The sequence below is a fragment of the Salarias fasciatus genome, chromosome 23 (genome assembly GCF_902148845.1).
Source record: "Salarias fasciatus chromosome 23, fSalaFa1.1, whole genome shotgun sequence".
In the NCBI taxonomy this organism is placed as follows: domain Eukaryota; kingdom Metazoa; phylum Chordata; class Actinopteri; order Blenniiformes; family Blenniidae; genus Salarias; species Salarias fasciatus.
In genome coordinates, this window is record NC_043766.1 from 24,624,528 (window position 1) to 24,650,319 (window position 25,792).

At 41.3% G+C, this 25,792-nt stretch overlaps 4 protein-coding genes across 6 annotated transcripts; 2 read left to right on the forward strand and 2 right to left on the reverse strand.

Annotated features, from left to right (window-relative positions):
• Positions 1-1,483: 1,483 nt before the first annotated feature.
• On the reverse strand, positions 1,484-11,390 carry vamp4 (vesicle-associated membrane protein 4). Of its 3 annotated transcripts, none has more exons than XM_030083580.1 (9): positions 11,163-11,390; positions 10,458-10,532; positions 9,386-9,487; positions 6,696-6,742; positions 5,972-6,022; positions 4,967-5,067; positions 3,278-3,357; positions 2,807-2,858; positions 1,484-2,719 (listed from the first exon to the last, which is right to left on the reverse strand). In XM_030083580.1, exons 2-9 carry the CDS (start codon positions 10,458-10,460, stop codon positions 2,694-2,696), a joined length of 462 nt encoding a protein of 153 aa, XP_029939440.1. In that variant the 5' UTR covers positions 10,461-10,532; positions 11,163-11,390; the 3' UTR covers positions 1,484-2,693. The 3 variants fall into 3 exon arrangements, with proteins under 3 accessions (XP_029939440.1, XP_029939439.1, XP_029939441.1); XM_030083579.1 differs by having other exon boundaries at positions 10,458-10,608; positions 11,163-11,389; XM_030083581.1 differs by lacking the exon at positions 10,458-10,532.
• Positions 11,391-12,813: 1,423 nt separating this feature from the next.
• rangrf (RAN guanine nucleotide release factor) lies at positions 12,814-13,745 on the forward strand. Its single transcript, XM_030083178.1, has one exon. It carries the CDS (start codon positions 12,903-12,905, stop codon positions 13,530-13,532), a length of 630 nt encoding a protein of 209 aa, XP_029939038.1. The 5' UTR covers positions 12,814-12,902; the 3' UTR covers positions 13,533-13,745.
• Positions 13,746-16,596: 2,851 nt separating this feature from the next.
• itpa (inosine triphosphatase (nucleoside triphosphate pyrophosphatase)) lies at positions 16,597-18,911 on the reverse strand. Its single transcript, XM_030083192.1, has 8 exons — positions 18,807-18,911; positions 17,926-17,983; positions 17,782-17,846; positions 17,632-17,705; positions 17,489-17,520; positions 17,281-17,393; positions 17,115-17,191; positions 16,597-16,919 (listed from the first exon to the last, which is right to left on the reverse strand). The coding sequence occupies exons 1-8, from the start codon at positions 18,867-18,869 to the stop codon at positions 16,787-16,789; spliced, it is 615 nt and encodes a 204-aa protein (XP_029939052.1). The 5' UTR covers positions 18,870-18,911; the 3' UTR covers positions 16,597-16,786.
• A 154-nt stretch (positions 18,912-19,065) lies between these two features.
• On the forward strand, positions 19,066-25,479 carry mettl13 (methyltransferase 13, eEF1A lysine and N-terminal methyltransferase). Its single transcript, XM_030083511.1, has 9 exons — positions 19,066-19,287; positions 20,031-20,303; positions 20,854-21,322; positions 21,448-21,647; positions 21,728-21,917; positions 23,320-23,484; positions 23,582-23,794; positions 23,884-24,015; positions 24,128-25,479. Exons 1-9 carry the CDS (start codon positions 19,135-19,137, stop codon positions 24,409-24,411), a joined length of 2,079 nt encoding a protein of 692 aa, XP_029939371.1. The 5' UTR covers positions 19,066-19,134; the 3' UTR covers positions 24,412-25,479.
• The last annotated feature ends 313 nt before the right edge of the window (positions 25,480-25,792 follow it).

A 25,792-nucleotide genomic window follows, 5' to 3' on the forward strand; every position in this document is an offset into this window, starting at 1 on the left:
ATGGTTTTCCTCTGGTCACCCTGGTGAGTCTCATTGCCCTGATGTTGCATCGGCCACTGGACTTAACAATATGCTTGGTAGAACTAAAGGTCAGTTTACTTTAACTTTCACCAGCTTTTCACACAGGTGTCTGTGCATCCACTTGAGTGAGAAGGAGCATCTGTTTTTTTTAAAAAGGGCTGGTTTTCAAACTTTTGGCACATCTTCTAACAGGACTCCAAAAAAAAAAAGGTTGTGAAGCACTGTAAAGGTATCACACTGACATTTTATACAGTTAAGATATTTCAATAATTCAAATAACCAAGGAGAAATGGGCTGAAAGGTAGGACATGTGGCAAAACTACACATAGACATATGGGGATAGTAAAAAAAAAAAAAGAAGAAGTACAAAAGCAACAACCTTCACATAAAGGATGAATGAGATTTTTCAAAAATAATTTTTAATGGGAAGGCTCAAGTATTCAACACAGATGCCATGGACTTTTTCGAGTTTTACCCCCCAACAGCCAACACTTCCATCTCTAACCAGATCAGTCTTCACCAGACTGGGCGGTGTAATGAGGGGGTGACGAATACTGGTTGGCACTTTGTTCCCTTTGGTCTCCTGTGGGTTTAATTCACTTTTATGTGACTCACATAACCGTCGCTATGTCCGGAATCTGAAGTCATCCAGCGAGAGGACCAAAACATCCTCTGCTGCCAATGTGGGTGTGTCTGAGCACTCAGAGAGGATAAAAATGTCTCATACATTCAAATACAGTTCAATGGAGCGCTATCACCCTATATACTGTATAGATTCGGAGGGAACAACCCTGAATGAAGTGGCAGATTTCTAACTCTGACAAAACTTGATTACTTTTTGCTCAACAGCGTATTCAAGTTACAACTGTAGTCAACACAAAATCACATCCAAGTTTCAAACAAATGTAAATAACCTGACTTGTCTTGGTGAAATTTCACCCATCACCCCTCCTGTGAGCCGATGGTACTAACTAAAAGGCCATCTGCTGTATATCAAGGAAACAATTGGTCCCTATGGACCAGTTTAAAGTCTGACTCCCAGGGAGGGGCGGGCCGAGCTGTCAGGGTGAGTTTGTGTCCTCTGCCGTAGAAAGATGGGAACGCCATGTCTGTCAGAACAATAATAGCTCACAGGTTCTGGTCCCTCATACTTTAGTGCCATCCTGGGACTCCACTCTGTCAGTAAAGTAACACACCAGTCAAAACAGCCCAGTGATGAGGGGAAACTTATAAAAACAAAACATAAAAAAAAAAAAAAAATCCAGACCAGGACTTTATGAGCTCCGAAAGGATGGTTGTGTGTTAAAATGTTGAAGAGTGATGCAACCAATTGCTGTTTTTTTCTTCCCCTTTTCACCTTTTTTCCGTCTCCAGCCTCTCTTATGATCAGTCCCTCTGTGTTGACTGCGGCCCTCCACCCAGCGCTAAGACAGTGAGCTGGTTTGAACCAGAAAATACCAGACAAGTACCCTTTGAAATCATTTTATTTCAGAGCCAAAAAAAAAAAAGAAGATCAGTATTTACAGCTGAAATAAATTACATCAAAAATAACAAATTAACAATGTAGATTGAATCTAGACACAACTTACACCTATGTTTGTTTCACAGCTCAGGCTCTAACCAAAGGTGGCAAACCGTCCCTTTCAAATGCACCATCACAAAGAGATAAACCGCCCTTCAGTAGCAACACCAGTATTATTGAAAAGCTTCACATAGTTGAGATAAAAACCCAAATATACCGAAAGAAAGACAGAAGCAGTCATAAATCAAACATCTGCAGAGTGAAAGACGGTGCAGTAGGAAAGTAGGGCAACCGTGACCAAACTGACCCAGAGCTCGACACCACTGAGCAGGAAGTTCAGAGGTACAGCGTGGTGCGGAGACGTTCATAAACCAGTGTTTTGGGGTCTGACATTGTTAACCTGACTCTGCACAACAAGCTGGGGTGATGTATGAATGGAGAATGATGGTTAAAAGCAGGACATTGACAAAACACCTCTCTAGTTCCCTTTTTCCGATCATCCGTCGTGAGCAGGAAACAGAACCGAAGAGTGAAATCAGTTTTCTGTCAAAGCTCTTCTTTGATGGAAAGGAGGAGAAAAAAAAACACTGGATGAGACAGATGAGGCTCAGATGTTTTGATTCATGAAGTGTTCCTTTTAGAACATTCTCAAAGTGGGCTCACAGGTGGAAATCAGAGGTTCATCTGCTGGACGGTGCGGCCTCCTTATACGAGACCCCTGCAGCAGATTCACATTACCTATAAATACTACGAGAGGAAGTTTGTGAAGATTCCCTGCCTTTACAGTCTACCTATGTGATGCAGTGTGAAGGACCAAAAGCCAGAGCCCGGCACGTGATATGTATCATGGAATGGATCAATCCTTCACATCAGCTAGCAAACATCTTCCTCCTATCTGCAGTGAGACACCTCCCTCCACTCTTTCCCCCTTCATTTCCAGCCAGGGATGAAAGTGAGCCTTAGCACTGATCTCACATCAGATGTATGTGGGAAAAACAATGATAAGATCTGAACTGAGAGGGGTGAGAACAGGCCAGATACAAGAAGCTGCTGGCACTGAAGAGGGGAGTGGGAAGCTGGCTGGCGCCCCCTAGCTGGATCGAAGGACAGTGTGCAAAGGAAGGTTCTCCCCCGTCCACCTCATCAGTCACTAGTGGTACCGAATAATCACTGGAACTGGAAATGAGAAAGAAGCAACATAGTAAGAGAAGAGTCGAGCACACTCACTGTGATATTAAACTGTGTTTGTGCTCCAACACTCACTGATGATGATGAGCAGGAGAGCAACAACTATCAATGCAATAATCATCTTCATCTGTGGAAAAAATGACACACATTAGCCATTAGCATCTTTTTTTCCGTCCAAAACAACTTTCACAACAGTCAGTGTCACTGCGTGCTTTTGACTGGGCACATTACAAAGTTTTGTGACACTGGAGAATGATGACCGGTGGTCCTACCGAAGTCCTGAGGACATTGGTAATGACCTCGAGTGAAATTTAAAGCTCTATTACACTGTTTTAAAATTTTGTAGAAACTATAAACAATCAGAATTACACTTATAGTACAGATGTCACGTCCTGTCAGCAAGACGGAGTAGGAATAAAAAGGTTAAAACTCATCCCTCATGACATACATCTCTGATGCTACACAGGCGGATACACAGATCTTACAAATACTTTTAATACTTGAATGCACAGACACATAAACACAACGATCAAAGAGACACCCCACCTTCATGTCTCTCCACCACATCCTCCTGTGCAGCTGTTTGGCTCGGCTACTGAAGGCGGATGCATTGTCCGATAGACTCTCTGCAGCGTCACATGTTCGTGGCAAAAGGAAGAGAAATAAACACAAGGAGAACACTTAATGAAAGACACATGACATCCAATATTTAAGCAAGTCTTGCTCCATGTTTGATCAGGTGACTCCAGTCACCTCACACTATCATGACTAATTATCGTGCACTACTAATTATGCAAGGCTGACCTGATGTGAGATCACGTGTTTTTTTTTTTTGTTTTTTTTTGTCCAAAACAAGAAATGTTGAACCAAAATCAGAACACATTTCCTCCAGCTTCCTATCTCATGTCCCTTGTCTTGACATCCCACTCCAAACAGCTCGCCCACGTTGCTGTCTCCCTTCCTGTTTCTTGGATACTGTTGTTAACTTGATGTTTACGCATGCTAACAGGAAGGTTATGGCTCCCTAGCGTGCGGCCCTGTGCTCGTCCAAGCCCCCCCATCTCTCTTTAGAGTCTTTGTGCCTGTTGTTTCTATCTTCCATGTGCCTGTTTACGACCTGTGGCTGCTACAAAGTGAAGGGAACAGGCACGGCTTTTTAGGAGGACGCTTGTTAATCTTGCGGAATTCACCAGCAGGTCACCTACACATTGGCCAGAGACCGAGCGTGAGTCACAGGATATACCATTCACACACAAAACAGCTCCTTGGGACAGCAGGCGCAGTACAAGTGAACAGCAGCAGCCATTCAAACACCACACAGAACAAAATACATTCCAGATGTGCATCACTGTCTCTCTCGACATGATGGAGAGGAGAGGCTCTGCAACATGTGCCTGAATGACATGGGGATGTTGAATACATGTGAACGGTTCAGCTGCACGTCTTCATCAACCAAGGAGGATGAAAGCTGCGAGGGTCTCGTTAAAAGCCCCAGATGCATGTGAAGTTATGCAACAGATGGAGGTTTCACACATTTGTGAGTCAGAGGGTGGGACTTCTTGAAAGCTTTCAGGCACACACCTGGTAAAACAATACAGCTGGACCCGTCTTTAACACAAAGTCTGAGTCTATTCACATGCATGACTTGATGAGAGATTGTAATCTACGCCCATTCCTGTATCTTTCCAACTTGCATATTTCTACAAAGTTTCAAAGGAACCATTTTATTTAGTGAAGCTGTAAAAACTAAACTGTAAAAATAGCGCCTCTTCAGTCGGCAGCAACACTTCATCTGCCAGAAATAAAAGAAAAAAACGACTTTTGCAGGAAAAGTTGGACACAGATTTTGGAATTTGTGAAAATGTTGAACTCTTCTGTTACAAAAAAAAAAAAATCATGTTCAAATTGCGTGACACCCGAATCTTCAAGAACTGAATGCATAGTTGCAGTGCCTTTCATGTTGAGGGCATTTCTAACTTTCCAAAGCAAAGTAACTTGTTTGTATGTGCAGAGTGATTCATCCTCATTAGCAAATGTTTTCCTTCCACGCTGACACATGTGCCATTCAGTTTTGTTTCAATACAAACAAATCCTGCAAATGACCCTATATATAGAACCAATCTGAAAAGCCTCCTTCCCACGAAGCTCATTCAGTATGACTTTGGAAGTAAACACAGCACACATGCGCCGCACACGTGAAAGCTTGAAGACAGAAGCTGTCCTTGCGCGCCTCACCTGACTTGTCCTGCAGGTCGTCGAGACGCTCGCCTCTCTCGATCACCTTGGAGATGTTCTCTTGCATCACATCGATCACCTCATCGACCTGCGACTGCACCCTGAGGCATGAGACACGGACTCAGAAAAACTGATCTCATTCTTGGTACATCTCCGTGAAAAGTTGTGTAAAGCTGGCAGGCAATAAAACGATTGAAAGATGAAGTTGAAACTCTTTCTGGCCTGCATGAATCTGCTCGCTATCCACAGACATTCAAATCTCTGCTTTAGTCATGGTTCTCATAGCCGAATATGGCATTACCATCCAGATTACCTTTGATTTATTTTGAATGTAGAGTAATACCTCTTGGAAGGCAGCAGGATGAGGACATTGGCAACAAGGTTTGAAAAGCTTTTCAGTATGGTTCAACAATGAATTTCTTCCTTTAACAAGAGTCTGTTCTCCAGCACCATCAAATCGATTAGTTTCAGGCTGCAGGAAATGATGAATCTTGGCCTTCGGCTTGATCGCACGCTAAAGGTAGTAAGTATATAAAAGGGTTCGCTAGAGCAGGGCGAAATCGAAAAAACGATGAAGCATGAGCTGCCACTGGAGCATGTAAACAATGCCACACAGGACACTGAACATTTTTGGAATCTCCAATGACAACATGGAGTTCAAATGTGCTCACTACAATGGCAAGCTGTAAGGAAGGTAGGTAGGTAGCGCAGAGAAACAAGTGTGGGTGCCAGACTCTCTCAACAATGACCTCCTCTGTTCTCTGGGTTCCTTCTGACTGAAGGTTAATATGGAAACAGGCTGCAGAAGGGCCCAGACATCCTAGGAAAGTTACACAATAACTTGCACATGATAGGTCTTTCTTACACAATGTGCTAACAACCAGAGGTTTCTGGTAAACACACCACCGAGCTACAGTTATATAACACCAGTACCAAAACTTGGGCTGGAGTTACAAGTCTGACCACTTGGCTTTTAGTTTTAAGGAGGAATGTGTTTGTACTTACTGCTTAATTTTATCATTCTGAGGTCCAAATCGGGGTCCTGTGGGTCCTCTCCTTAAAAACAGGCACAGTAGTGTTAGTATGAGTGTTTTTTTTCTTTTAAGGTTTATGACAGTCCATACAAATGGTGATAGCAACAATTCTCACTCATGTAGAATTTATCATCATGATTTAGGAAACCAGAAGGACCTTATGCAACTCCAGTTGACTGTGATGAATGAAAATACATGCAGGAGAATTAAGTAGTGTTAATCAGACGTAAGGATGCTTGATGCACGTCAAGTCTTGTTTGGATACTATATGGGATAATGTGTCAGCATAAATGTAAATAACTTAGTCCAGATCACAAAGATAAATACAAACATAAAATCATAAAAGAACATTTGCAATTTTCACGTTTAGCCAGACAGAAAGCCAGTAACTGTAATTTTCTCTAATTGTCGCAACTCTGCTGGCATTATCCAGATGAATACAGAGTCTAATGGATGAAACACTGGTCTAAACATCAAGGAAAAAAAATTACCTTCACAAAATACTCTTAATGCTTTGTGATCCAACCAGTGTAATTACCTGTCTCTGCTTCTATAATTGTAAACATAAAATCCTTCTCTGGACTATAATATTGTCTGCAGGGCATTGCCTGTTGCCCAGTGTAAACTGAGGTAGAGGAGATGAACTAATGTTCCGTGGGCTCAGTGCATGCAAAGAATGTATAAAAAAAACTCACAAAAAGAAATCTTCTTCTTCATCAGAGTCTTCCTCCAAGAGGTTTCTCTGTAAAAGAGGGGAAGCTCAGAGGTCAGTGATACCTGATAACGAGATAATGTTTGCATTTCTAGTACCTACTGGACATCACAGGTTGTTTCTGGTTAGGCCTGATTTTATTCACGGTGTCAACAGCATCTTCTCAGTTTTCTCACTGTTTCTGTTCCTGAGGAGTCTAAAAAACATCTCACTCTGACAACTCGGCTCCCGAGAATTCAAATTAATGCTGAACAGATTCATATAAAACAACTGAGTTACATCAGTTCAATCAGAAACAATGTCCTGATCAAAATCATATCCACCACACCGACAACTTTTACCAGAACGAGAAGCACAATGTGTGAGAAGCTACTGAGGAAGAATTACTGCAAACTGCTACAGTGCATTATGAGTCCTTCATTACGGCAGATGGCTTGTAATCACTGCCACTGTGAGGGAGAGGCCTTTGCTTGATATTACACAATGACAAAAGGGGGCACTGTGCTGCAGTGCGTATAATTTTAAGAGCAGCGTTACTTACATCTAAGTGTCAGTAGTTTGGGTAAACTCTTGAGTTTATAATTGGCTTCACCTGTCGCTACAAAAAACCGAGACAACCTGTGGATGCCCTGTGATGCTGACCCCAAGCCAGACAGTGTGGTGCCAATGTAGACATTTTATTTTCGACAATGTCATCTGCAGAAAACCTGGAAGGATGGTGGCCATATGATCGTAAAGGGCTTTGTAGTTAGAGGCAGTAACCCTCTCCTTCTGTACAACCTCTGACTTTCTTTCCACTACAACAGGAGATACAGGGGAAGCTGTTAGCAATTATGAGAGGACAGGGGGGTAATGCATCAAGGGGAAGTGCATGAAAGGTGGAAACTAGCATTTAGTTATGCAAGTACTCCCATAAGCTTAGCTTTGATCCCGGTTCAGCACGACATCAAGCAAGATTACACAGAGGAAACAGAAGGTTGAGAATCAGAGGTAAGGATGGGGGAGGTAGAGTTGGGTGGGCCATGAATATGTCTGATGAAAACCAGACATTTGGCCATCACATTTTCTGGAGATCGCCTCTTTTACACCCCTTTGTTCTTTCCAATTGTTTGTGTTGGTTTTTTCCATTATTGTAAGTCTGACAAATTAAAAATCTGCATCCTGTCCTATCACAACATCTGTTTTCAACTACTACAGATGATTGAGGATGCTCTGTGTTAGCCAAGCTTTAAACAAGCAAACTGCACTGAATGTCTGTTATGCATCAGCTCCAGTCATTAACCTAACATTATACTGACAGTCTCACCCTCCTTCAGCGTCACAATTTACTTTCTAAATACTGCGGCATATCATATCAAAAGGAAGCTGTGCAACATTATCTAGAGCAGCTATACTAAAGTGTCATGTTACATTTTATTAATCCTGTTAAGAAAATTCATGTTTTTCCCCAACATTAAGCCACCTTTCTCTAGAAAGCAGTGGGCAGCCACATTATGGTGCTTCAGGGAGCTCATGGGGGTCAAAAGTCTCACTCAGGGAGCCTCAATGGTGACCTGTCAGGTGTGGGATTCAAACCTGCGAACTTGCGATTCCATGTCTGATTGTCTAGCCTTTAGGTCACCACTGAATCCACATAATTTTGAAATTAAATAATATAAACTATACTATCCCTCCAAAAGACAGAAATCATGCTTGAGAAAAAAAGTAGTGCCAACCAACTGGAGATCAGAAAAAATATCTGCATTTTTAAGACATTCCCACAGTGGCAGCTATTATAAAACTTCCTCTTCTGCAAGCAGCAATGAGAGCAGATCCCCTGCTTTGGGTCACATACGGAAGAGAGCCTGTGCTGCACCCCTTGTCCATGACAAGCAGTGAAAGTAAAAAAAGAAAAAAGGAAAAAGGAAAGATCAAGAAAAAAAAAAACACGCTGGTTGCTCAGTATTGCTTGATAGGAAATATAACATTGCTGTAGCAGAGTCTCAAAATCATTTTGTTCTGGGGGAAATTATTGTACACCCAACATGATAAGTCAGCTATTGTTCGTCTGTAAGCACTCACGGCTTTGTAGCATCAGCATGGAGCAGATTTGCAGCCAATCAGCAGTCTTTACTCAGTTGCTTTACACCAATGTGTCCATGATCTGTCGTGACTGAGCGTCTCATGGTGCAAGCTGACCATTCAGCCAATCATGTTAATTGCCCTGAGACAAGTCTCAACCTGAACAATAGTTTGATGAGCAGAAAACATACTCACTCAATGATCGTATCGTATCGTTCAGCATTTTGGAAATCACAGATTGTACAAAGATCCAAATTATCATTCAGATATAATAGCTGTAAACCTATAAGAAACTGAAATAATCCAAGCCAATATTCAAAGGTGCTACTAATGTAAAGCCGCATGCTTCTATCAAATGCAGGACTAAGAAACATCCTTGAATTCAGTAGGAGCCATTAGACATTTCAAACTGTTTCACATGAAGAGAATAGGCTGAATTTTTATGGGAAGATATTTCAGTTCTCCTGACACATAAATAAACGGCCAGTCCCTTGATTGACACTTTTATGGAAATGTACTTTTCATCAGTTTCTTGACGTACAACAATTGCCGATTTTCGTTAACAGTCGCAAAGTAAATGTGAGCCTTCCTTCATCTCATGCTGCGTCTTACCCTCTCGCTGCGAATGGATCCCGTAACCTCATCGTCATTGAGGTGTCGCTTGAACTTAGGGGGCATGTTTTCTTCAGGCTGCTCCTCCTGGTCTGGCTCCCTCTGTGGGAGAAAACAAGAGGCTTATCAGCATGTCTGAGTTGCTGTGGAAGAATTAAAATCCTGTGAGGCGCCTGCTGTGATCCACAACTCTTTTTAATTATAACACTTAACACCAAGTTCCATTTAAGTACTGTCAGAAAGGGTGAGCTGTCAGAGCAGCACAGACAATTTAAAAAAAAACTGCCTGAAGCAGCAAAGTGGACAAAAAGTTAGCAGAGTGAGATCTAAACCCTAAACACACTTGATTTTTAATTCCTATCACAACATGTACGCCTTCAAAACACACAATGCATCCAAGTACACTGAGTCTATCTCTCTCTGGCTGACACACAAATTAACATGTAGTATTTTGATTGAAAGGAAGACACAGTAGAAAAACAGCCACATATAAACTGTATATCATATATGTCATGTCCATAGTTTATCACAAGCAAAATAATCATTGCAATACTACCTAAATACTACCTAATACCATTAAATATTTAGTGACTGCCTTTACCACAACCAAAACTGTTAATGTCAGTAGGCCTTTGGCGCCAACTTTTCTAAGACCATGGTGTTGTTGTCCCATTACCTGCCTGCTGCCTTCAAAAACTATTTAGGTCTTGCCATTGAAGATAAACCATGACACACTGAGACACTTTTTAAACTGTATCCATTCCGAACACTTGTGGTGGGGCAGGTTTTGATTCTAATAAATAGAGGATAAAAGGAAATGTCATTACTGCTCTTGAAGCCAGTGAGCAAAATCGTCACAGGGCATATGTGGGAAGCATGCTGCTTTTCCAATCACACATCCTGGACTTTGCATTTGGGTGCAACAGAAAGCAGTATGGTGCTTCCATAAAGAACCTGAGCTAAACAACATGTGGGCCTGCGTTTACATTAGTCAAGAGGAAATCATAAGAGGACTTCATCCAAATACACACACACACGCACACCTCTCCCAAAGCAACAATACAACATGTACCATTGAATCCAGGTGGGTCCGATTGTGGATTTTGTCAGGGTCCCTTTTTTGGCACAGCAGTGGAAAATAAAGGGCCTTTCAGTGGCCACAAGAAGAGAGGAGAGGAGGAGGGAGCTTTCCAAGAGACAGAGGAGAGATGCAGGAGGCAGATCTGAAGTAGTGAGAGTCGGAGGAAAAAGAGGAAAAGCCATGTCTCACGTGTTAGAGATACAAAAGTAAGAAAAAAAGATTATTTTTGTAAAGGTGAAATCCACTTAAAAGGCTAAGTTATATGCAAGCCGTGATTTGTTTTTTCGATTGAGAAGGGCAGTGTGGTGTTAATGACGACGACCACATCACATCACCGGTGACTGTCAGTGACTGCAACCAAAAACACAGTTCATCCAGAAAAATACGAAAGTTGCACTCCTTTAGGATTTTACTTTAGATACTACTAATATCAGGAGTATTTTTACACCTTCAGGACTCAAAGGTAGCTTTGTGTCACATCCGATGACAACTTAAATCTCAACAAAAACATATAAAAAGTCTTATACGCGACAAATAAGTGACAGATTTATAGTCACTGCCTTGGAAAAAATAGGGATGCAAGAAAATTCGAGATCGTTTTGTTATTTCTTGGTTCATTTAGGTCGCACGGGCCGATTAGCTAAGCCGGCTAACAGAAGCTAAAGATGCTAACGTCACCGGGGCTTCCGCCGTTACCTCCCAGATCCGGACGACCGAAGCCGGTCAGCTCCTTGACACACAGCGGGACCGAGCCAGAGGTTTTAGATGCTAGAAGCGGCTCCACGGCGTGTCTTCTGATTTAATTTCAAAGGCTTCCTGGGTGGTGAGACACGGTGGTCATCGTGGATGACAGCCAGGCTCCAGTCTACTCTCCGTCCGCTCTCAGCTGACCAGGAAAGCAACACAAACAGCCGGAGGAGGAGCGGCAGCGGCACGCGCCGGAGCAGACAGCCATCCGGAGGAAGGGGGGGGGCGTTAATTATTCATTTTATATATATATATATATATATATATATATATATATATATATATATATATATATATATATATATATATATATATATATATATATATATACATACATACACATATTTTATATGTGTGTACACACACATTATTGCCACTACTATATTCATCTTCAGATTATGCAGAGCTACAGGATACCACCAGAGTTCAACAGTCTAACAGCTCTGCAGCATCCTGCCCAGGGAAGGGGATGAAAAGTGAGTGTGTGAGTGTGATGGGTACAGCCCTTCAAGATGGAGTGTCCTTTTCCTGTATCTGCAGCCTTCAACACAATCTGCAGAGCTTTCCGTGACATGATCCAAGAGCAGAGAACACTCTCCCCAGACACTGCTCGGGACTGAGCTTCCATGTCCAGTGCACCTCAGCTTTCTGAGGAAGTAGAGGTGCTGATATGTCTCCCTGACCAGGGAAGAATTGTTTCAGCTGTTCCAGGTGAGGTCCTCTGTGACATGTACGACCAGGTACCTGTGGATGGAGACCACGCCCACAGCTGCTCCTCCCGTGTGCAGTAGAGGGAGGGGTGGAGGTCAAAAACATATATCAAAAAATACACATTACACTCATACTTCTGTGCAAATGTTTCTGTATTATTGCGCAAACAAACAAACAAACAAACAAAAAACAAACAAACAAGTAAGTGCTATATGACATGTATATGTGCATTTAATATAATTTACTTATATTATTTCTGTAACCCAGTGTATCTTCTGTGTATCTTCATCACACAGTCATTGGAATACAATGGGAATAAAAAGTATACATCATGTCCTGGAAGTTGTTGTGGAACTTTGTGAGACAGAGCCAAAAATGAGGAGTCACGGTTTCATCACCCACAGGAAGGTTTATTTAGAGTTTGCAGAGAATACAAACACAAGTCAGCTGACTGAGGTCAAGGCAGCAGGTCTGAGCTAAACTCTACTTAACTTTGTCATTTGTGGTCTTTACTCAGCATATGTTGTAAAGCAACGACCCCCATGGTGCCTGGTATCTGAAGACATCAACTGTTAAGTTTATTGCCTCATTAATTCATCTAATAATGTCAGAGCAATTTGACCATTCTGACGGTGGTGACAGTTTCAAAATAACCTGAATATAACCTGACTAAATATATAGTCCTTGAGTGTTACACTAAATCTTTTTTTTTTTTTTTTTTTTTTTTTTGCGTTTTCTAGAAATCTCAAAACTGTGAACTTATTCATTTTAGTCAGGCCATCAGTGACAGTTTCTATTCCTCACCTGCAGGTGGCAGCAGTGCACCTGGAAGCGCTCAACAAGTATTTTAATTCCGGTGCACGTCGAAGAAAAGCACGTTTCATAGAAGCTGTTCCGGGCCGGGTGGATTCGTTTCTCGGCGTAAGCGCAACGTCGGCCCTCTCTGGCAGCACACACGTTGAAAAGTAGCCTCCGTACATGCCGTTGCCTTCTGAAACCAGCCAAGGATCGTACGCGTACGGAGAGATGCTAAGTGCTGCCGGCCGCACGGGCCAGCCGCGGCCTCTGTTTGGAGGCGCCCTGTCTGCCGTCCTCCCCCACAGCGCCACCGACGTGAGCGAGCTGAGAGAAATACCGGACAACCAGGAGGTGTTCGCCAACGCTCACACGGACCAGAGTATGATCGTGGAGCTGGTGGAGTACCAGAAGGAGGTGGCAGACCACGAGGCTGCCAGGTACCACTTTGAGGATATCGCCGCCAGTAACAAAGCGCTGGAGCAGGGTACGTCTGAGGTGAGCAGCGTCGTGGCCCTGCAGAAACAAGACCTGCTACTGTCGGAGTGCAGTTCCGCCTGGATGCTGACTGGGACGCAGCGTGTCTCCAAATTCAACGAGGAGGCGCGGAACGAGGTGGCCCTCCACCTGGGCTTGTTTCGCCTGCCGCAGTTTTCCACGGACATCCTGGTATCTTTTAATGACCCGCAGGACATCAACCCCAAGAGCAGCAGTGCTTCAGCCATGGGCCCTGAAGAGCAGCTGTGGACAGTGCAGGACTTCCAGCTGTTGTTGCAGACTCTGAGACTCCACAACCCTGGCCTGTTTGTATAAAGTTTTAATCGGAGACTGAGGCTTGATAAGCTCGCATTTTGATGCATCCGGCATTCTCTCCTCTGCCATCCTAGGCTACGTTCACATTGCAGGCTGAAGTGACCCAAATCCGATTTTTTTTGCCCCTATGCGACCTGTATCGGATCTTTTCATGACAGTCTGAACGACACATCCGATTTTTTCAAATGCGACCCAGGCCACTTGGATATGTGGTCCTAAATCCGATACGTGTCTGATCTTTTGCCATGCGACTTCAGTCTGAACGGCCAGGTCGCATTTATCCGACCTGCACGTCACGATATGGGGCGCCGAAGACGTGTGTCTTACCGTGATGTTAAAAAAAAGGCACTCGCAGACGTACATTAAGGTAGTTCTTGTCATCCGAAAATTATTAGAGCTCCGTATCATTAAAGCCTCTCACATCACTGTCCCACCTCTCCTGGCTGCGTTTCTCTGTTGCTGCCACTGCCCCACAAAACGCCATGGCCAAAAACTTGGCTCTCTTCCTTCTCATTCGCTAAATTCTGCAGCACCAGGACAATGGAGAGAACAATAATAATATCCACATGCGCGCGGTCTCTCTCTCTCTCTCTCTCTCTCTCTCTCTCTCGGCTGATTAGAAACGCTGCGCTCAAATGATGACTCAATATTCAATTGTAAGAATAGTGTTTGATCAGTTCTTAAATAAATCATCGACGCTTGAAAAGCTTCAGATTCTGTATGTTTGTGGGTTCCGCAAACACTGAAGCGCGCTGCTGCGTGACGTCGTTATGTCCTCTTCTGCGCATGCGGGACACTTTCGGGTGGTATTCCGTTCAGACGGGAGATCACATACAAGTCGCATTTTATTGTAAATATGAACGAACTCGCAAAAAAATCGGATTTCACAAAAAAATCCGAATTGACCATTAAGCCCTGCAGTGTGAACGTAGCCCTAGAGAAGCTCAGTCCTACAGAGAGTCAGGAAAAGATTTGATGCTATAACTGTTGGAAACTTTTTAATACTGACTTTACTGTTTAGCACTTTAGCACTGTGTTAACCGTGGTGAATGAAAGCAGAATTGAATTGATTGTATTTTTGTACCATGGACCACTGATGTCCAAATACTCACTTCTACAAATCAACACCCTAAAGTCTGTTTCCTGTGTATATGAATCATAATGAAAAAAACAGCTACAAGCTCTATTAAATGTTTAATTCCAGTGACAACTTTCTCATTGGTGTATTTATCTTTTGCAAAATTATTTCAAATTCCCTCTAAGGTTAATTGGTAACTCTAAATTGCCCCTAGGTTTGACTGTGAGAAAAAAATGGTTGGTTGTCCATAAGTGTTGACCCTGTGACAGACTGGCAACCTGTCCAGGGTGGACCCACCCTTGCCCACAGTAGCTGGGATTGGCTCCCCGAATCCTGAAGAAGATCCTGATACCTGGCAGATTCCTGGGTACTGCACTCTGGCAGCTCACTGTTCCTAGTATTTGTCAGTTGAGATTAACACTGAATAAATACTGAAAAATAATTTTGCCTAGGAGAACAATAAAGCATGTGTTCCTTTCGAAATTATTCACTATTGAGATCATTGATTAGTAATGGTATTTAAACACAAATATCCCTAAAACACATTTTCTTGTTCCAGTACCTGAAAATAGTTTCCCAGATATTTTTAATTGTGATCAAATGGGTTTACAATTGAATTTTGTTTATTCTCAACTGCCAAGCCCTTCCACAAATCAACCCCACACAACGAAATACAAAGATTGCTTTCAGATGTATAAACAGTATTTATTTTTCTCAGTAATTACACTGCGTATTAGTGTAATCAATCAAGATGCCAGATGACAGTCCCTGGAGTACTCAATTGGATGAACATCTTCGGAAATGTGCGTTGAATCAAGTAAATACTTGAGAACCAAGAATGCAGAAAGAAGTCATTTCCACTTCAACCAATCTGGGCCTGAATGCGTGTGTCACATCTTCAGAGCATCAGGGAAGTGTTAGAGGTGTATGCATAGTTCCTACTCAGACATACAGCTCCAGTCACTGCAGTCAACTCCCATCTTGTGTTTTAGTTAACACACTCCCACATAAGAGACTAGGGCTGCACGATATTGGAAAAAACTGACATTGCGATTTTTTGGGGGCTTGCAATATATTGCAATATATATTGCAATATTAAAAATAGAAGAATTTTCACCAGATGACCTGAATAGCTGTATTTGGGGAGATGGCCACTTGAGAGAAATACGTGGTGTTTCATACCGCTTGTCGAGCATGCGGATCATTTTTTTAAATCCCTCTTTAACGATCCACTGTGTTCAATGACACCATATCTTGCTAGGTAAAAAGTTATTGCATCCATGATTTGTCGATGCTGTTTGGAGTTCCTATCATACGGTGTTATGCCGGCAAAGGCTTCTGTAATTGTCCTGGAAATACAGGAGCTTGTGATGGCGTTTCAAATGGTCCAACAGGTTTGACGTATTACCTCGTGTTGAGGCAACCACGACGAGGCACTGTCGGCAGAGAACGTTTTTTTGTTCTGTATCATCTTTTTTTACAGTGGAAATACATCCAAATTTTGGATGTTGACCTTCTTTTGAGGACTAAATCCTTTGTCGCTTCCTCCTGCATGTCGCCTGTGTTCAGAGTGTAGCTGAGAGTGGCCCCTCCCCTCTCCTCTCTGCTGTGGAGGAGGGAGGGGGGCGGTGAGTGCCGAGCAGGAGGGAGGAAGAGAGTGCAGCTGTGCAGAGCATGGAGCACCTTGCTGCTTTTACGAAGCAAAACAAAAGTTAATAATAATAATAATAATAAAAAAATATTGCACATCCTGCGATGTGACTATTGCACATGTGCACATTGCGATGGCGATGTTCAAACGATATATTGTGCAGGCCTATAAGAGACCCTCACATTCTTTACTTAACCTTCTGTGAAAATGTGAAAACTCAAAAGGCTGTCATGCAGTACCATCCAAATAATACAGAATGAATTCTACTGATGTTTGCTACCTTTTGGTATCAGAGAATTCCATAACTATTTTAGGAGTAGTATGGACAGAGCATGGTAAATTCTAGAGTTTATTGAAGATGCATGAAAAATCAGAAATGATGGAGCGCCTCTTACACAGCAGGTTCCATCTGAATATGATGGAAAACAATTACCAACAATGAAACATTACAAATGAGCACACTATTTTGGCAAACCAAATTAGTTTAGGTGTGATAGACAGTACTGCAGGTTGGTCCGGAAATCTTTAATCTTCCTGTTTCTTCTTCTTGCTATGTGGTGAGGTATCGTTGTTCTGACAGAAATACTCTGACATGGCAGTGAGAGCCCGGTACCGGTGAGAGATTGTATTCTTCACTTCTTTAGGCAGCTCAGCATAGCTACAGGTTAAAAGAAGAAGAAGAAAAAACTCACAGTGAGTGCAGATGTAACTGTAAATCTTCTGGGTAAAAAAATATATATAAAAAAATACTCCTGTTGATTAAGGCCACAGTGATTTGGCTGGCTATAATTGTGCTGAGCTCTAGCTCCCTCTTGTGGTATAACTCAGGAATTCTGGACAATTTTCTGCTTACGTTTTGTCATAGCCATCAGGCTGGAAACAGGGATCCCATCCGAAGTCTCGAGGCCCCCTGGGTTCCACGATGTGCCCCTAAAATGTCACATGGAACATGTCCATAAACAATACACAAACACACAAGTAGTGAAAAATGAAAAGTATAGCAACACAGAAATTCTGACCTCTGTTTTCCCCCTGAAGAGTCGCACAGGTTCATCTTTTCCAGCACAGAAAGCAAAGGTGCAAAGAGCCCATGCTGATTTATCTTCATATCCAGCTAGGAGTTTATATAAGCCTAAAATACAAGTTTGAAAAACAGTTCAGAACTCCAAATCTCTCCTTAATTTTATTTCACAATAACGGCGTTCAATTGAACTCTTTATCACTTACCTTCTGGCTTGAGTTTATCCAGAAACCATTTGCTACAAAACAAAGTTTAATCAATAATTACTCTCTTACCATATTGCTTTGTTATTTTATTTGAAACCAGAGAACTGAACTAGCTAAATAGCAACACAGTTGATTGTACTTACATGTAAGGCCCTGGTAGTCCCTCTAAAGCCCTGAAACATAGGCAGGTGTCCTCTACTATGACTGGCCCGTCAACCTAAAGAAAATGAAGTCACATAGACTTTGATGATAAACATATCCCAAATAGAGAAATGCCTGCAGCAACAACATACCTGGCGTGCAGCTTCTTTACACTTTTGTATGGAAATATCATCAGGCTCTCCTTGATACTCAGGCACTGGTTGAATACAATTGAATTAAAATTTTGAAATATAAGATTTCTTTTTTAAAATTGCACCCTCTCCTTGGATACTTACAGTCAATCTTTTTTGACACAAGTTTGTACGGAAACTTGTCTCCCAGGATCTGAATGACCTGATAAAAAACAAAAGATGGATTTATCTATTACAGACAGACAAAAAAAAACTTTCATAACTGCAACTCTATGGACAGCCCTATAGAAACTAATGATAATGCTATATGCTTGCCAACTGACCATAATCAAAAAGTTTTGCCTTCACTCTGTATATTCTTATCATTCAGTAAACAACTGCATTCATCTATTATATTTTTAACATATTGGAACTTTTAGAGAGCAAACAAACAAGAAGGTCGATTTATTAAACTTAAAAAATGCAACACATAGTCAAGTCTTTAAATGAAAAAGTAAACATATATTCCATACATTCTCAACGTGAAAGTGTTCCACAAGTGTTTCCGCAATCGCCTTTGCTTTTTCATGTGGAACTGTTGGGTTTTCTCTGTAAAAGTGCCTACAAGTGACTCTGTTGTATTTTGTACTATCAAAATAAAGCTGGATTGAACTGAACTTCAATGGTTCAGCGTTTTGAGGAGAGTATTTTTGAAGGGCTCTGCAGTGATTGGAACTGAATGGCAAAACTGAAGCAAATGTCAAAATAACTAAATTCAAAATATTGAATGCTGACATTTAAGTAAATACGTTTTTTTCTTAAGCGAATTGACGGTCAGTACACTATATTTTTTATGTCAATATACACGTATTATTACACATAGGGGTCACTGCACATCCAGGAAGAGGATTCAATTACAGCTCGTGTCTCGCTGCCACTTTAGCTGGCACAATATGAATCAACGAAGAAGCGAAACAATGAAAGCATCCCACAAGAGTTGTAAAAGTGAGGAAGAACAAACTATTCCAGACTTAAGGGGCTCTTACTTCTTCCAGTTTTTTGGCGTTTCCAGTCACGAAAACCACAGATCTCCCTGCAGGTACAGCCATGATGAGAACAATCCGGAGTATTAACAGTGACGGACCGGCAAAACTAACGGCAGCCAATCATATCAACTCTAAAGGTTTTAGCCAATCACGGTGCTATATTTGGCTCCGCCTACTTCATATTGACCAATCTGCGAGCGGTGCTCGAGGTAATTTTGTCCGTGTGCAACACTCGTATGATTTGCCATGTGGAAAGGTGTATAACATTAGGTGTTGCAGTTGTTAACGATTTAGTTTAGGTGTGACTAAACGCCCCACAAGACAAACAATGAGTCTTTTACCTCGCACGGCTGAGGAGTTCAGCTCTGCAGAATACTGGGAGAAATTTTTCAAGAAACGCGGTGAGAAGGCTTTTGAATGGTATGGCGACTACAACAAACTGTGCGGCGTGTTACACAAGTACATCAAAGTACAAGATAAGGTAAAGTCAAAAATGCTTGTTACTAAAATCAATCCGTGTCTATTTTCACTATTATCCGATGAATTTCACTCCAAATAATGTACTCTTTCACAGATTGGTATTGATTATTATATTACGCTGACTTACTATAGTGAGTGACAATTCAAGGGGAGTGTGAATAAAATTGTCTCTTATCCATAAAGTAACACTGTCAAGAAGGATTCTGATAGGCTTAAAATACACTCATCAACACAACACCACGACCACCATAAATGTCAACACAAATAGTGCGGAAACGAACAGCCCCCCTCAAAGGATCTATCAACAGGATGGAGTCTTATCTGGGGTGAGAGAAGCAGAGGGGTGTCATCAAGCCAGTATCCAAACATGATCTTTTTTTTTCTTCCAACATATTTGGTATAACCTACCTGCACATTACATGAAGAAAAAAAGTGTATTTTGCAAGTTTATTGTAAAGAAAAATAGTAAAATAAATAGTAATAAAATAGTATTTTTCGGGTTAACAGTATCCAAATGCTGATCTTAACTTAATTTGTTCACTTTACATTTTTTGCCTGATTTTTAACATACAAAACTATTAACTTCTACAAGCATTTTCATTTTGGTGTTTTAAATGACTACTGAAAATATTCACTCTGTACTGTATATGTATCTAAGTATTGAACAATTTTGCACAACTTTGTGCCTCAGATTTCTTGTTACACTCATTATTGAAGCACATGTTCTGATTTTTTGTCCTTCAGGTGTTAGTAGTTGGCTGTGGTAACTCTGAGCTCAGTGAACAACTGTATGATGTTGGTTACAAACATCTCACAAACATTGACATCAGCGAAACAGTTGTGACGCACATGAACCAGCGAAATGCTGCTCGCAGACCTGGCTTAACCTTTCATCAAGTGGATGCTACACAAACTCCATATGAGGATGCCACTTTCCAGGCTGCTCTTGACAAAGGCACCTTGGATGCAATGGCATCTGAAGAAGAGGGAGCTTTGGCTAGAAACATGCTAACTGAGGTAAAACCTGTCCAATTCTGCAAATAATGTAATTTCGAGAATCACAAAAGTAATGTCTTGGATGCAACTTTTCATTTCAGTAAATCATTTGTCTGTTTCCGTATTTGTTGTGGTACATTTTCATTACTTTTTAATATTTCTTGATGTGTTGTGTGTGTGTGTGTGTACATTTTTTTTTAATCTTGGGGAGAATGCAATGTTTTTCATTTGTATTTGTCAGTGTAACATTTTGTTGCGTGATGGCAACACTGATAAAATTACCCAAACAGCATGTAATGCAAAATCATCAAATTAATTGCTTCAAAGTGCTCCCTAAAAACTGTACAAAATAGTTCGGTTATTTATGGCAAAATTTAAGTGTAACATCGTAAGACTTTCATTTGTCATTGTGATGTGACTGGTTAATTTTCTCTGACATTGTAATTCATAGTTGTTATTTAGGCAAGCCAAATGTCACAGAGGATTTAAACTATGTTGCAGCTCATCAGACTGATGCGTCTTTGCATTCTTATTAACCACTCTTTTTTTCTTATTTTTTTTGTGTTTTCAGGTCGGTCGTGTGCTCAGTGTCGGTGGGCGGTATGTTTGTGTGACACTGGCACAGGAAAGTGTGATCAAGTTGGCAGTGGAGCACTTCGTGAAAGTTGGGTATGCAGTGAGGCTCCACTGCCTGCAAGAAGAAAACAATACGGAAGAGGACTCCTTTGCACTCCCAGTTTTTGTCCTGGTCTGCACGAAGTTTCGTCAGCCTATGCCTACACCCATTTTGGAAATGTGTCTTGGAGAGAATGGAACCCCTGTTCGTCACACACAGGTTAAAGAGTTACTATCGGCTGTGAGGGAGCATCAGGCTTACTCTGTCTTGAGAAAGAAACTCCGCACAGGAACAGATGCCAGCTCCAACCTCTCGCTCACCCTGTGTCACACCAAGACTGGTCTCCCCAGATACAGTCTCGCAGTACAAGACTGTGCCCCAGGTGCCAAAGTGCCAAGAACAAATCAGTTTGCCATATTTATCGGTGAGTTCTTTTGTCATTTTATCATGTCTTTTATTCCCATGGGTGTCACACTTGTTTAATTCAGTTCTAATTTGTTTATAATTTTGTGCCTGTAACTTATGATTGTTTTTTTTGTTTTTTTTCAGTTCCTCAAGGGAGTGAGACAGCTTGGCTCTATAGTTCAAGTGAGGGGCGAAGGCAGCTAGCAGCCAGTGCAAACTTTCGGCGTTTGGTTGTTGTTACAATGCACAGGAATCAGGAGTACCCAGGCATGGAAGCTGTCCAGTCAGAACTCTCACCAATGGTGATGGACTTAGCACCCCCTGGCATGCCTGCCAACCATCAGGTATTCTATAACGCAACCAAATGTTATTTGTCTCCAGAATTGAAGATTACTTTGACATGTGTTTTTTGACTCTTCTGTAGGTGCCATTTTTGTCAGTGGGAGGTGATCTTGGATGGAGAGAGGAGGTCAGCAGGGGTGTGAGTCAGCTGAGTGGGGAATACTGTGTGGAGAATGTCAAAGGAGAGGATGGTGGACTCTACCGTAGGCTTGTGTTCCTGTCTAACACTGGCCTTGTTCAATCAGAGAGCCGCCTCATCGCCACAAAAACTGGTAACTGTTTCATGTTATTTTTCCATCCACTTCATTTTTTTTTTTTTTTTTTTTTTTTTTCAGGATTTCAGAGTCAGTCCCATCTAGCTTTGAGCAAAGGCACTGTACATCCTGGATAGATTGCCAGCCCATCACAAGACAGAGAGAGATGAACAGTATAACACTTATTCACACCTATTGACAATTTAGTTACATCAGTTAGTCTCGCATGCATTTTTTTGAACTATGGGAGGAAACTAGAGCACCAGGAAAAGACCTACATCAGAGCTACTCAACCCTGGTCCTTGAGATCTGGTGTCCTGCATGTTTCAGGTCTCTCCCAGTTGCAACACACCTGATTGAAATGGGGGTGTGTTACTGGGCTTCTTTTTTTTTTTTTTAATGATGAAGACCTCAGCATCAGATTGAGGCGTGCTTAAGTGGGAAGAGACCGAAAACATGCAGGACACTGGACGTCAAGGACCAGGATTAAGCAGCCCTGACCGGAGAACATGCACACACAGGCAAAGATCTGAATACACAACCTCTTTGCTATGAGACAAGAACCAAAAAACAACAGTACCATGTGGCCCACCGGACTCTTTGGTCTGTCTGAACAAAGATTCCAGATTAGAAAGAATTTCTGGTTATTCTGTTAACATTTAAACTAAATGTAATCGATATCTTTAGAGATATTTGAAGTTTCTATTTCCTCTCTGTTTACCCATTTATCTTAATATGCATTTGTATCTGTATCTGTTTATATATGCATGCATTTACAAATACAGAGTTGCAAGAAAATGTGTTTGTTGTCTGCAAGAATTGACCATAAAATATATTTTGAATTGCTTATAAGTTTCTCTTTAGGGAGTGGAGTTAGTAACATGAATTCAGATCACTGAAATTTTGAGCCATGTGTACATTTAGTCTAACTTAAAAAAAAAAATCCAAGTTGAGTGTGTTATTCAGAAAAATCGATGAGAAGAATTTTCCCTTAAATAACAAAAGACTTCCTAAGGGTCCTTAGTGAAGAGCAACAAAAGGGTTGAAGGAGTCGGTGTCCCTGTTTTTAAATGTAATGTGCTAAACATTGAGTAGGAGTGCTGCTGCCACTTCTACTTCACAAATATAAACTAGCTTAATGTTTAAAGTTTAATGTAGGAAACAGTGTAATGTGGAGCTGCTTTCCTGCCTGTAAATGTCATGACCTGATACAATGAATCATACTTCTTGATCTGCCCAGGTGTTTAAGTGACTTTGGAAGGTTACTGATCTTAAATTATAAAACAATGCTGTAAGTCTGTTGTTTCCAACCCTGGTCCTGGAGAGCCTTTGTTCTGGACCTGGGTTGGTGACCTCTGTACATGCCATGTGTAGTTGTTTAACTTAATTCAGATGGGTTGGAATGATTGTGTTCCTGTAGCATCAAGTCACAAGAAGAAGAACAAGAAGAAGGCCAATGCAGCTGCAGCTCTAGTAACATCGTCATCCTCAATGATGGTGGACAGTGGTTTTCTCTGTTGCACTCACCATGAAGTCATGGTGGCCAGCCTTGCGATGCTTGGCATTGGGACCCCACAGAATAAAGGTGTGTATTAATGGTGAAAGGAAGCAGCTACTATTTAATCACAAGTTGTGATCACATTATATGAAATATAAGACTTGATTTGTATTTTTCTCCTTAGATATTCCAGTGTCAGTGCTACTGGTGGGTCTTGGTGGTGGAGGTTTGCCTCAGTTTCTGCGAGACTTTGTGCCCAACACTACAGTGGAGGTTGTAGAACTTGACCCTGCTGTGTTGGAAGTGGCAAAGCAGTGGTTTGGGTTCCAGCCAGATCACCGTCTGACTGTCACTGTTGGTGATGGTCTTGATCGCATCTCTGCACTAGAGAAAGAAGGTCAGTGAAGAATTACAATCAAGAACAATTAATGTCAGGAGCGAGTATACTATTGCTAAAATCTGACTGTTGCTTATCTTTCTTTGTAGGTGGTATTTTATTTGACAGCATCATGTTTGATGTTGACAACAAGGACAGCACTTTGGGTATGAGCTGTCCTCCTGCTGCCTTTGTGGAAACCCCCATGCTGCAAAAAGTTTGGAGATTATTAACCCCCAGAGGTAGAAAAATAAATAAAACCCCACTTTTTCCCTTTCATTTTTATAAATTTGAACGCTACGAATAATTCTTAAAATTTACCTTCATGTTTTCACCCTTATCTCCCTCTGCCAGGTGTGTTTATGCTGAACCTTGCATGTCGAGACTCCACCCTGAGGAACAGTGTACTTGAGCGTGTGCGTGGTGTGTTTCCTACTGTTCTTTCTCGGAAGATTGAAGAGGAGACCAATGAAATCCTTCTGTGTGCTCGAGACTCATTGGATGCTGCCCAGATCCTCCCATCCATGAATCAAGCTGGAAAAGATCTGCAAAGCTCGCTGTGCTCGGACAGAACTGAACCCAACCGCAAGCCACATATAGACATCGCAACATTGTTAAAGGACCTTAAAGTGGAGTGAGGCTTGATTGCCACCAAGAGTGTCTATGGGGTTTTAATGTGTTGATTCTGTTTGGAAAAAGAAATATGGTGAAGGTTGTGAGATGTAAACAATGATTTTCAATGCAGTGTAACATGTATAAATGCGTCTAATGCAGGAGTGCTTCTAAGAAAAATTAATGATAAGAATTGTATAAGAAAAACTGATTTTGTCAGTTATTGTGATGCTCATAACCAGAACTGTTTACAACATCTTTAAGTATTTTAATCATCATCGTTATAACCAATTGGGTTATACATTTTTTTAAAGAGCATATTATCATATGAAATATTCTCATATTTTGGGATATGATGCTGTTTTTGAAGACTTTGATCCATCTTTTCTAATACGACTTTATCCAGCTTAGCGTCACCAGTCCATCGTACTGCAAATACAGAGGAATAGACAGTCACACTTGTTCACATTCACATTTACAGGTAATATTGAATAACCTGAAAGTCATATCTTTGAAGTGTGGGGAAAAAAGAAACCCCCGGCATTCACAAGAGAGCATGTGGAGCTGCTGGATTTTCTTTGTAAAAGTATGAAATGACTGTGTTGTACTTGGCGCTATGAAGCTGAGTTGAACTGAACATGCAAACTCCAACACAGTAAAGCACCAAAGCCTGTTCTCAAATCTGTCAAATTATTGGTGAGCGGTTGGTGTACTAACCTCAAGAGCTTTCAAAACTTTTTTTAAAAACTTAGTAATTGAAAATTACTTTAAAACAAACAAGCGCAGTCTTATAAAACTTTTTGGTATACTGTATGGACCTAGAATTTGTGAGAAGACTGTGTGATAAAGATTCTGCATGATGATTGCATCTTTATGCCATTTTCACCTAATTTTTGCTAACATTTGAAACAATTTAATAACAGCTTTTTAAATCAGTGGTTGACCAAATAGGAAGAGACGATATTGAACATGTCACTGATGATATGTTGGTCATTATAGGAGAATATACACACTTTGTAAGCATGGTATTAAAACTATATTATACTGTATTGACAAAAGTTTCACTTTGCATTATAAGTATGGTACTCTTAAAAAAAATATTCTTAAAAAAAATGTTGTGCATGTACTTCTATGCATGGACATGGTGTTGGATTATTTTGACATTAAACTTATCCCTCAGTGTTGTATTGGTGTGTTTCTGCCTTGCAGCAGTCACTCCCTCACTGGCTAAGAATGCAGTAGTGTTATTTACAGTAGATGAATCCACACTCTGGTTCTGGTTGCAGTGTTTACAGGACTGCAGAGGAGCCCTACCCACACTGGACGTGTGGGATTTTAAATAGCAATCGGCCACGGGAGCGACCACTGTGCTGGTGTCCGATAAGTTTTATAATTGGCTCTGAAGTT

Bases quoted from the DNA above. Each gene is read 5' to 3' on its own strand.
- itpa (XM_030083192.1), bottom strand. From the start codon at position 18,869: ATGGCTGTACCTGCAGGGAGATCTGTGGTTTTCGTGACTGGAAACGCC. The intron at 17,706-17,781 runs GTATGTTGTTGC...CATTTTCTTTAG, and splicing joins GTAAAGAAGCTGCACGCCAG to GTTGACGGGCCAGTCATAGT. The intron at 17,521-17,631 runs GTAAGTACAATC...TTTGTTTTGTAG, and splicing joins GGACTACCAGGGCCTTACAT to CAAATGGTTTCTGGATAAAC.
- rangrf (XM_030083178.1), top strand. From the start codon at position 12,903: ATGCCGTTGCCTTCTGAAACCAGCCAAGGATCGTACGCGTACGGAGAG.
- mettl13 (XM_030083511.1), top strand. From the start codon at position 19,135: ATGAGTCTTTTACCTCGCACGGCTGAGGAGTTCAGCTCTGCAGAATAC. The intron at 19,288-20,030 runs GTAAAGTCAAAA...TTTGTCCTTCAG, and splicing joins ACATCAAAGTACAAGATAAG to GTGTTAGTAGTTGGCTGTGG. The intron at 20,304-20,853 runs GTAAAACCTGTC...TTGTGTTTTCAG, and splicing joins CTAGAAACATGCTAACTGAG to GTCGGTCGTGTGCTCAGTGT.
- vamp4 (XM_030083580.1), bottom strand. The intron at 6,743-9,385 runs GTAAGACGCAGC...CCTCTTTTACAG, and splicing joins GATCCATTCGCAGCGAGAGG to AGAAACCTCTTGGAGGAAGA. The intron at 5,068-5,971 runs GTAAGTACAAAC...CTCATGCCTCAG, and splicing joins CAGAATGATAAAATTAAGCA to GGTGCAGTCGCAGGTCGATG.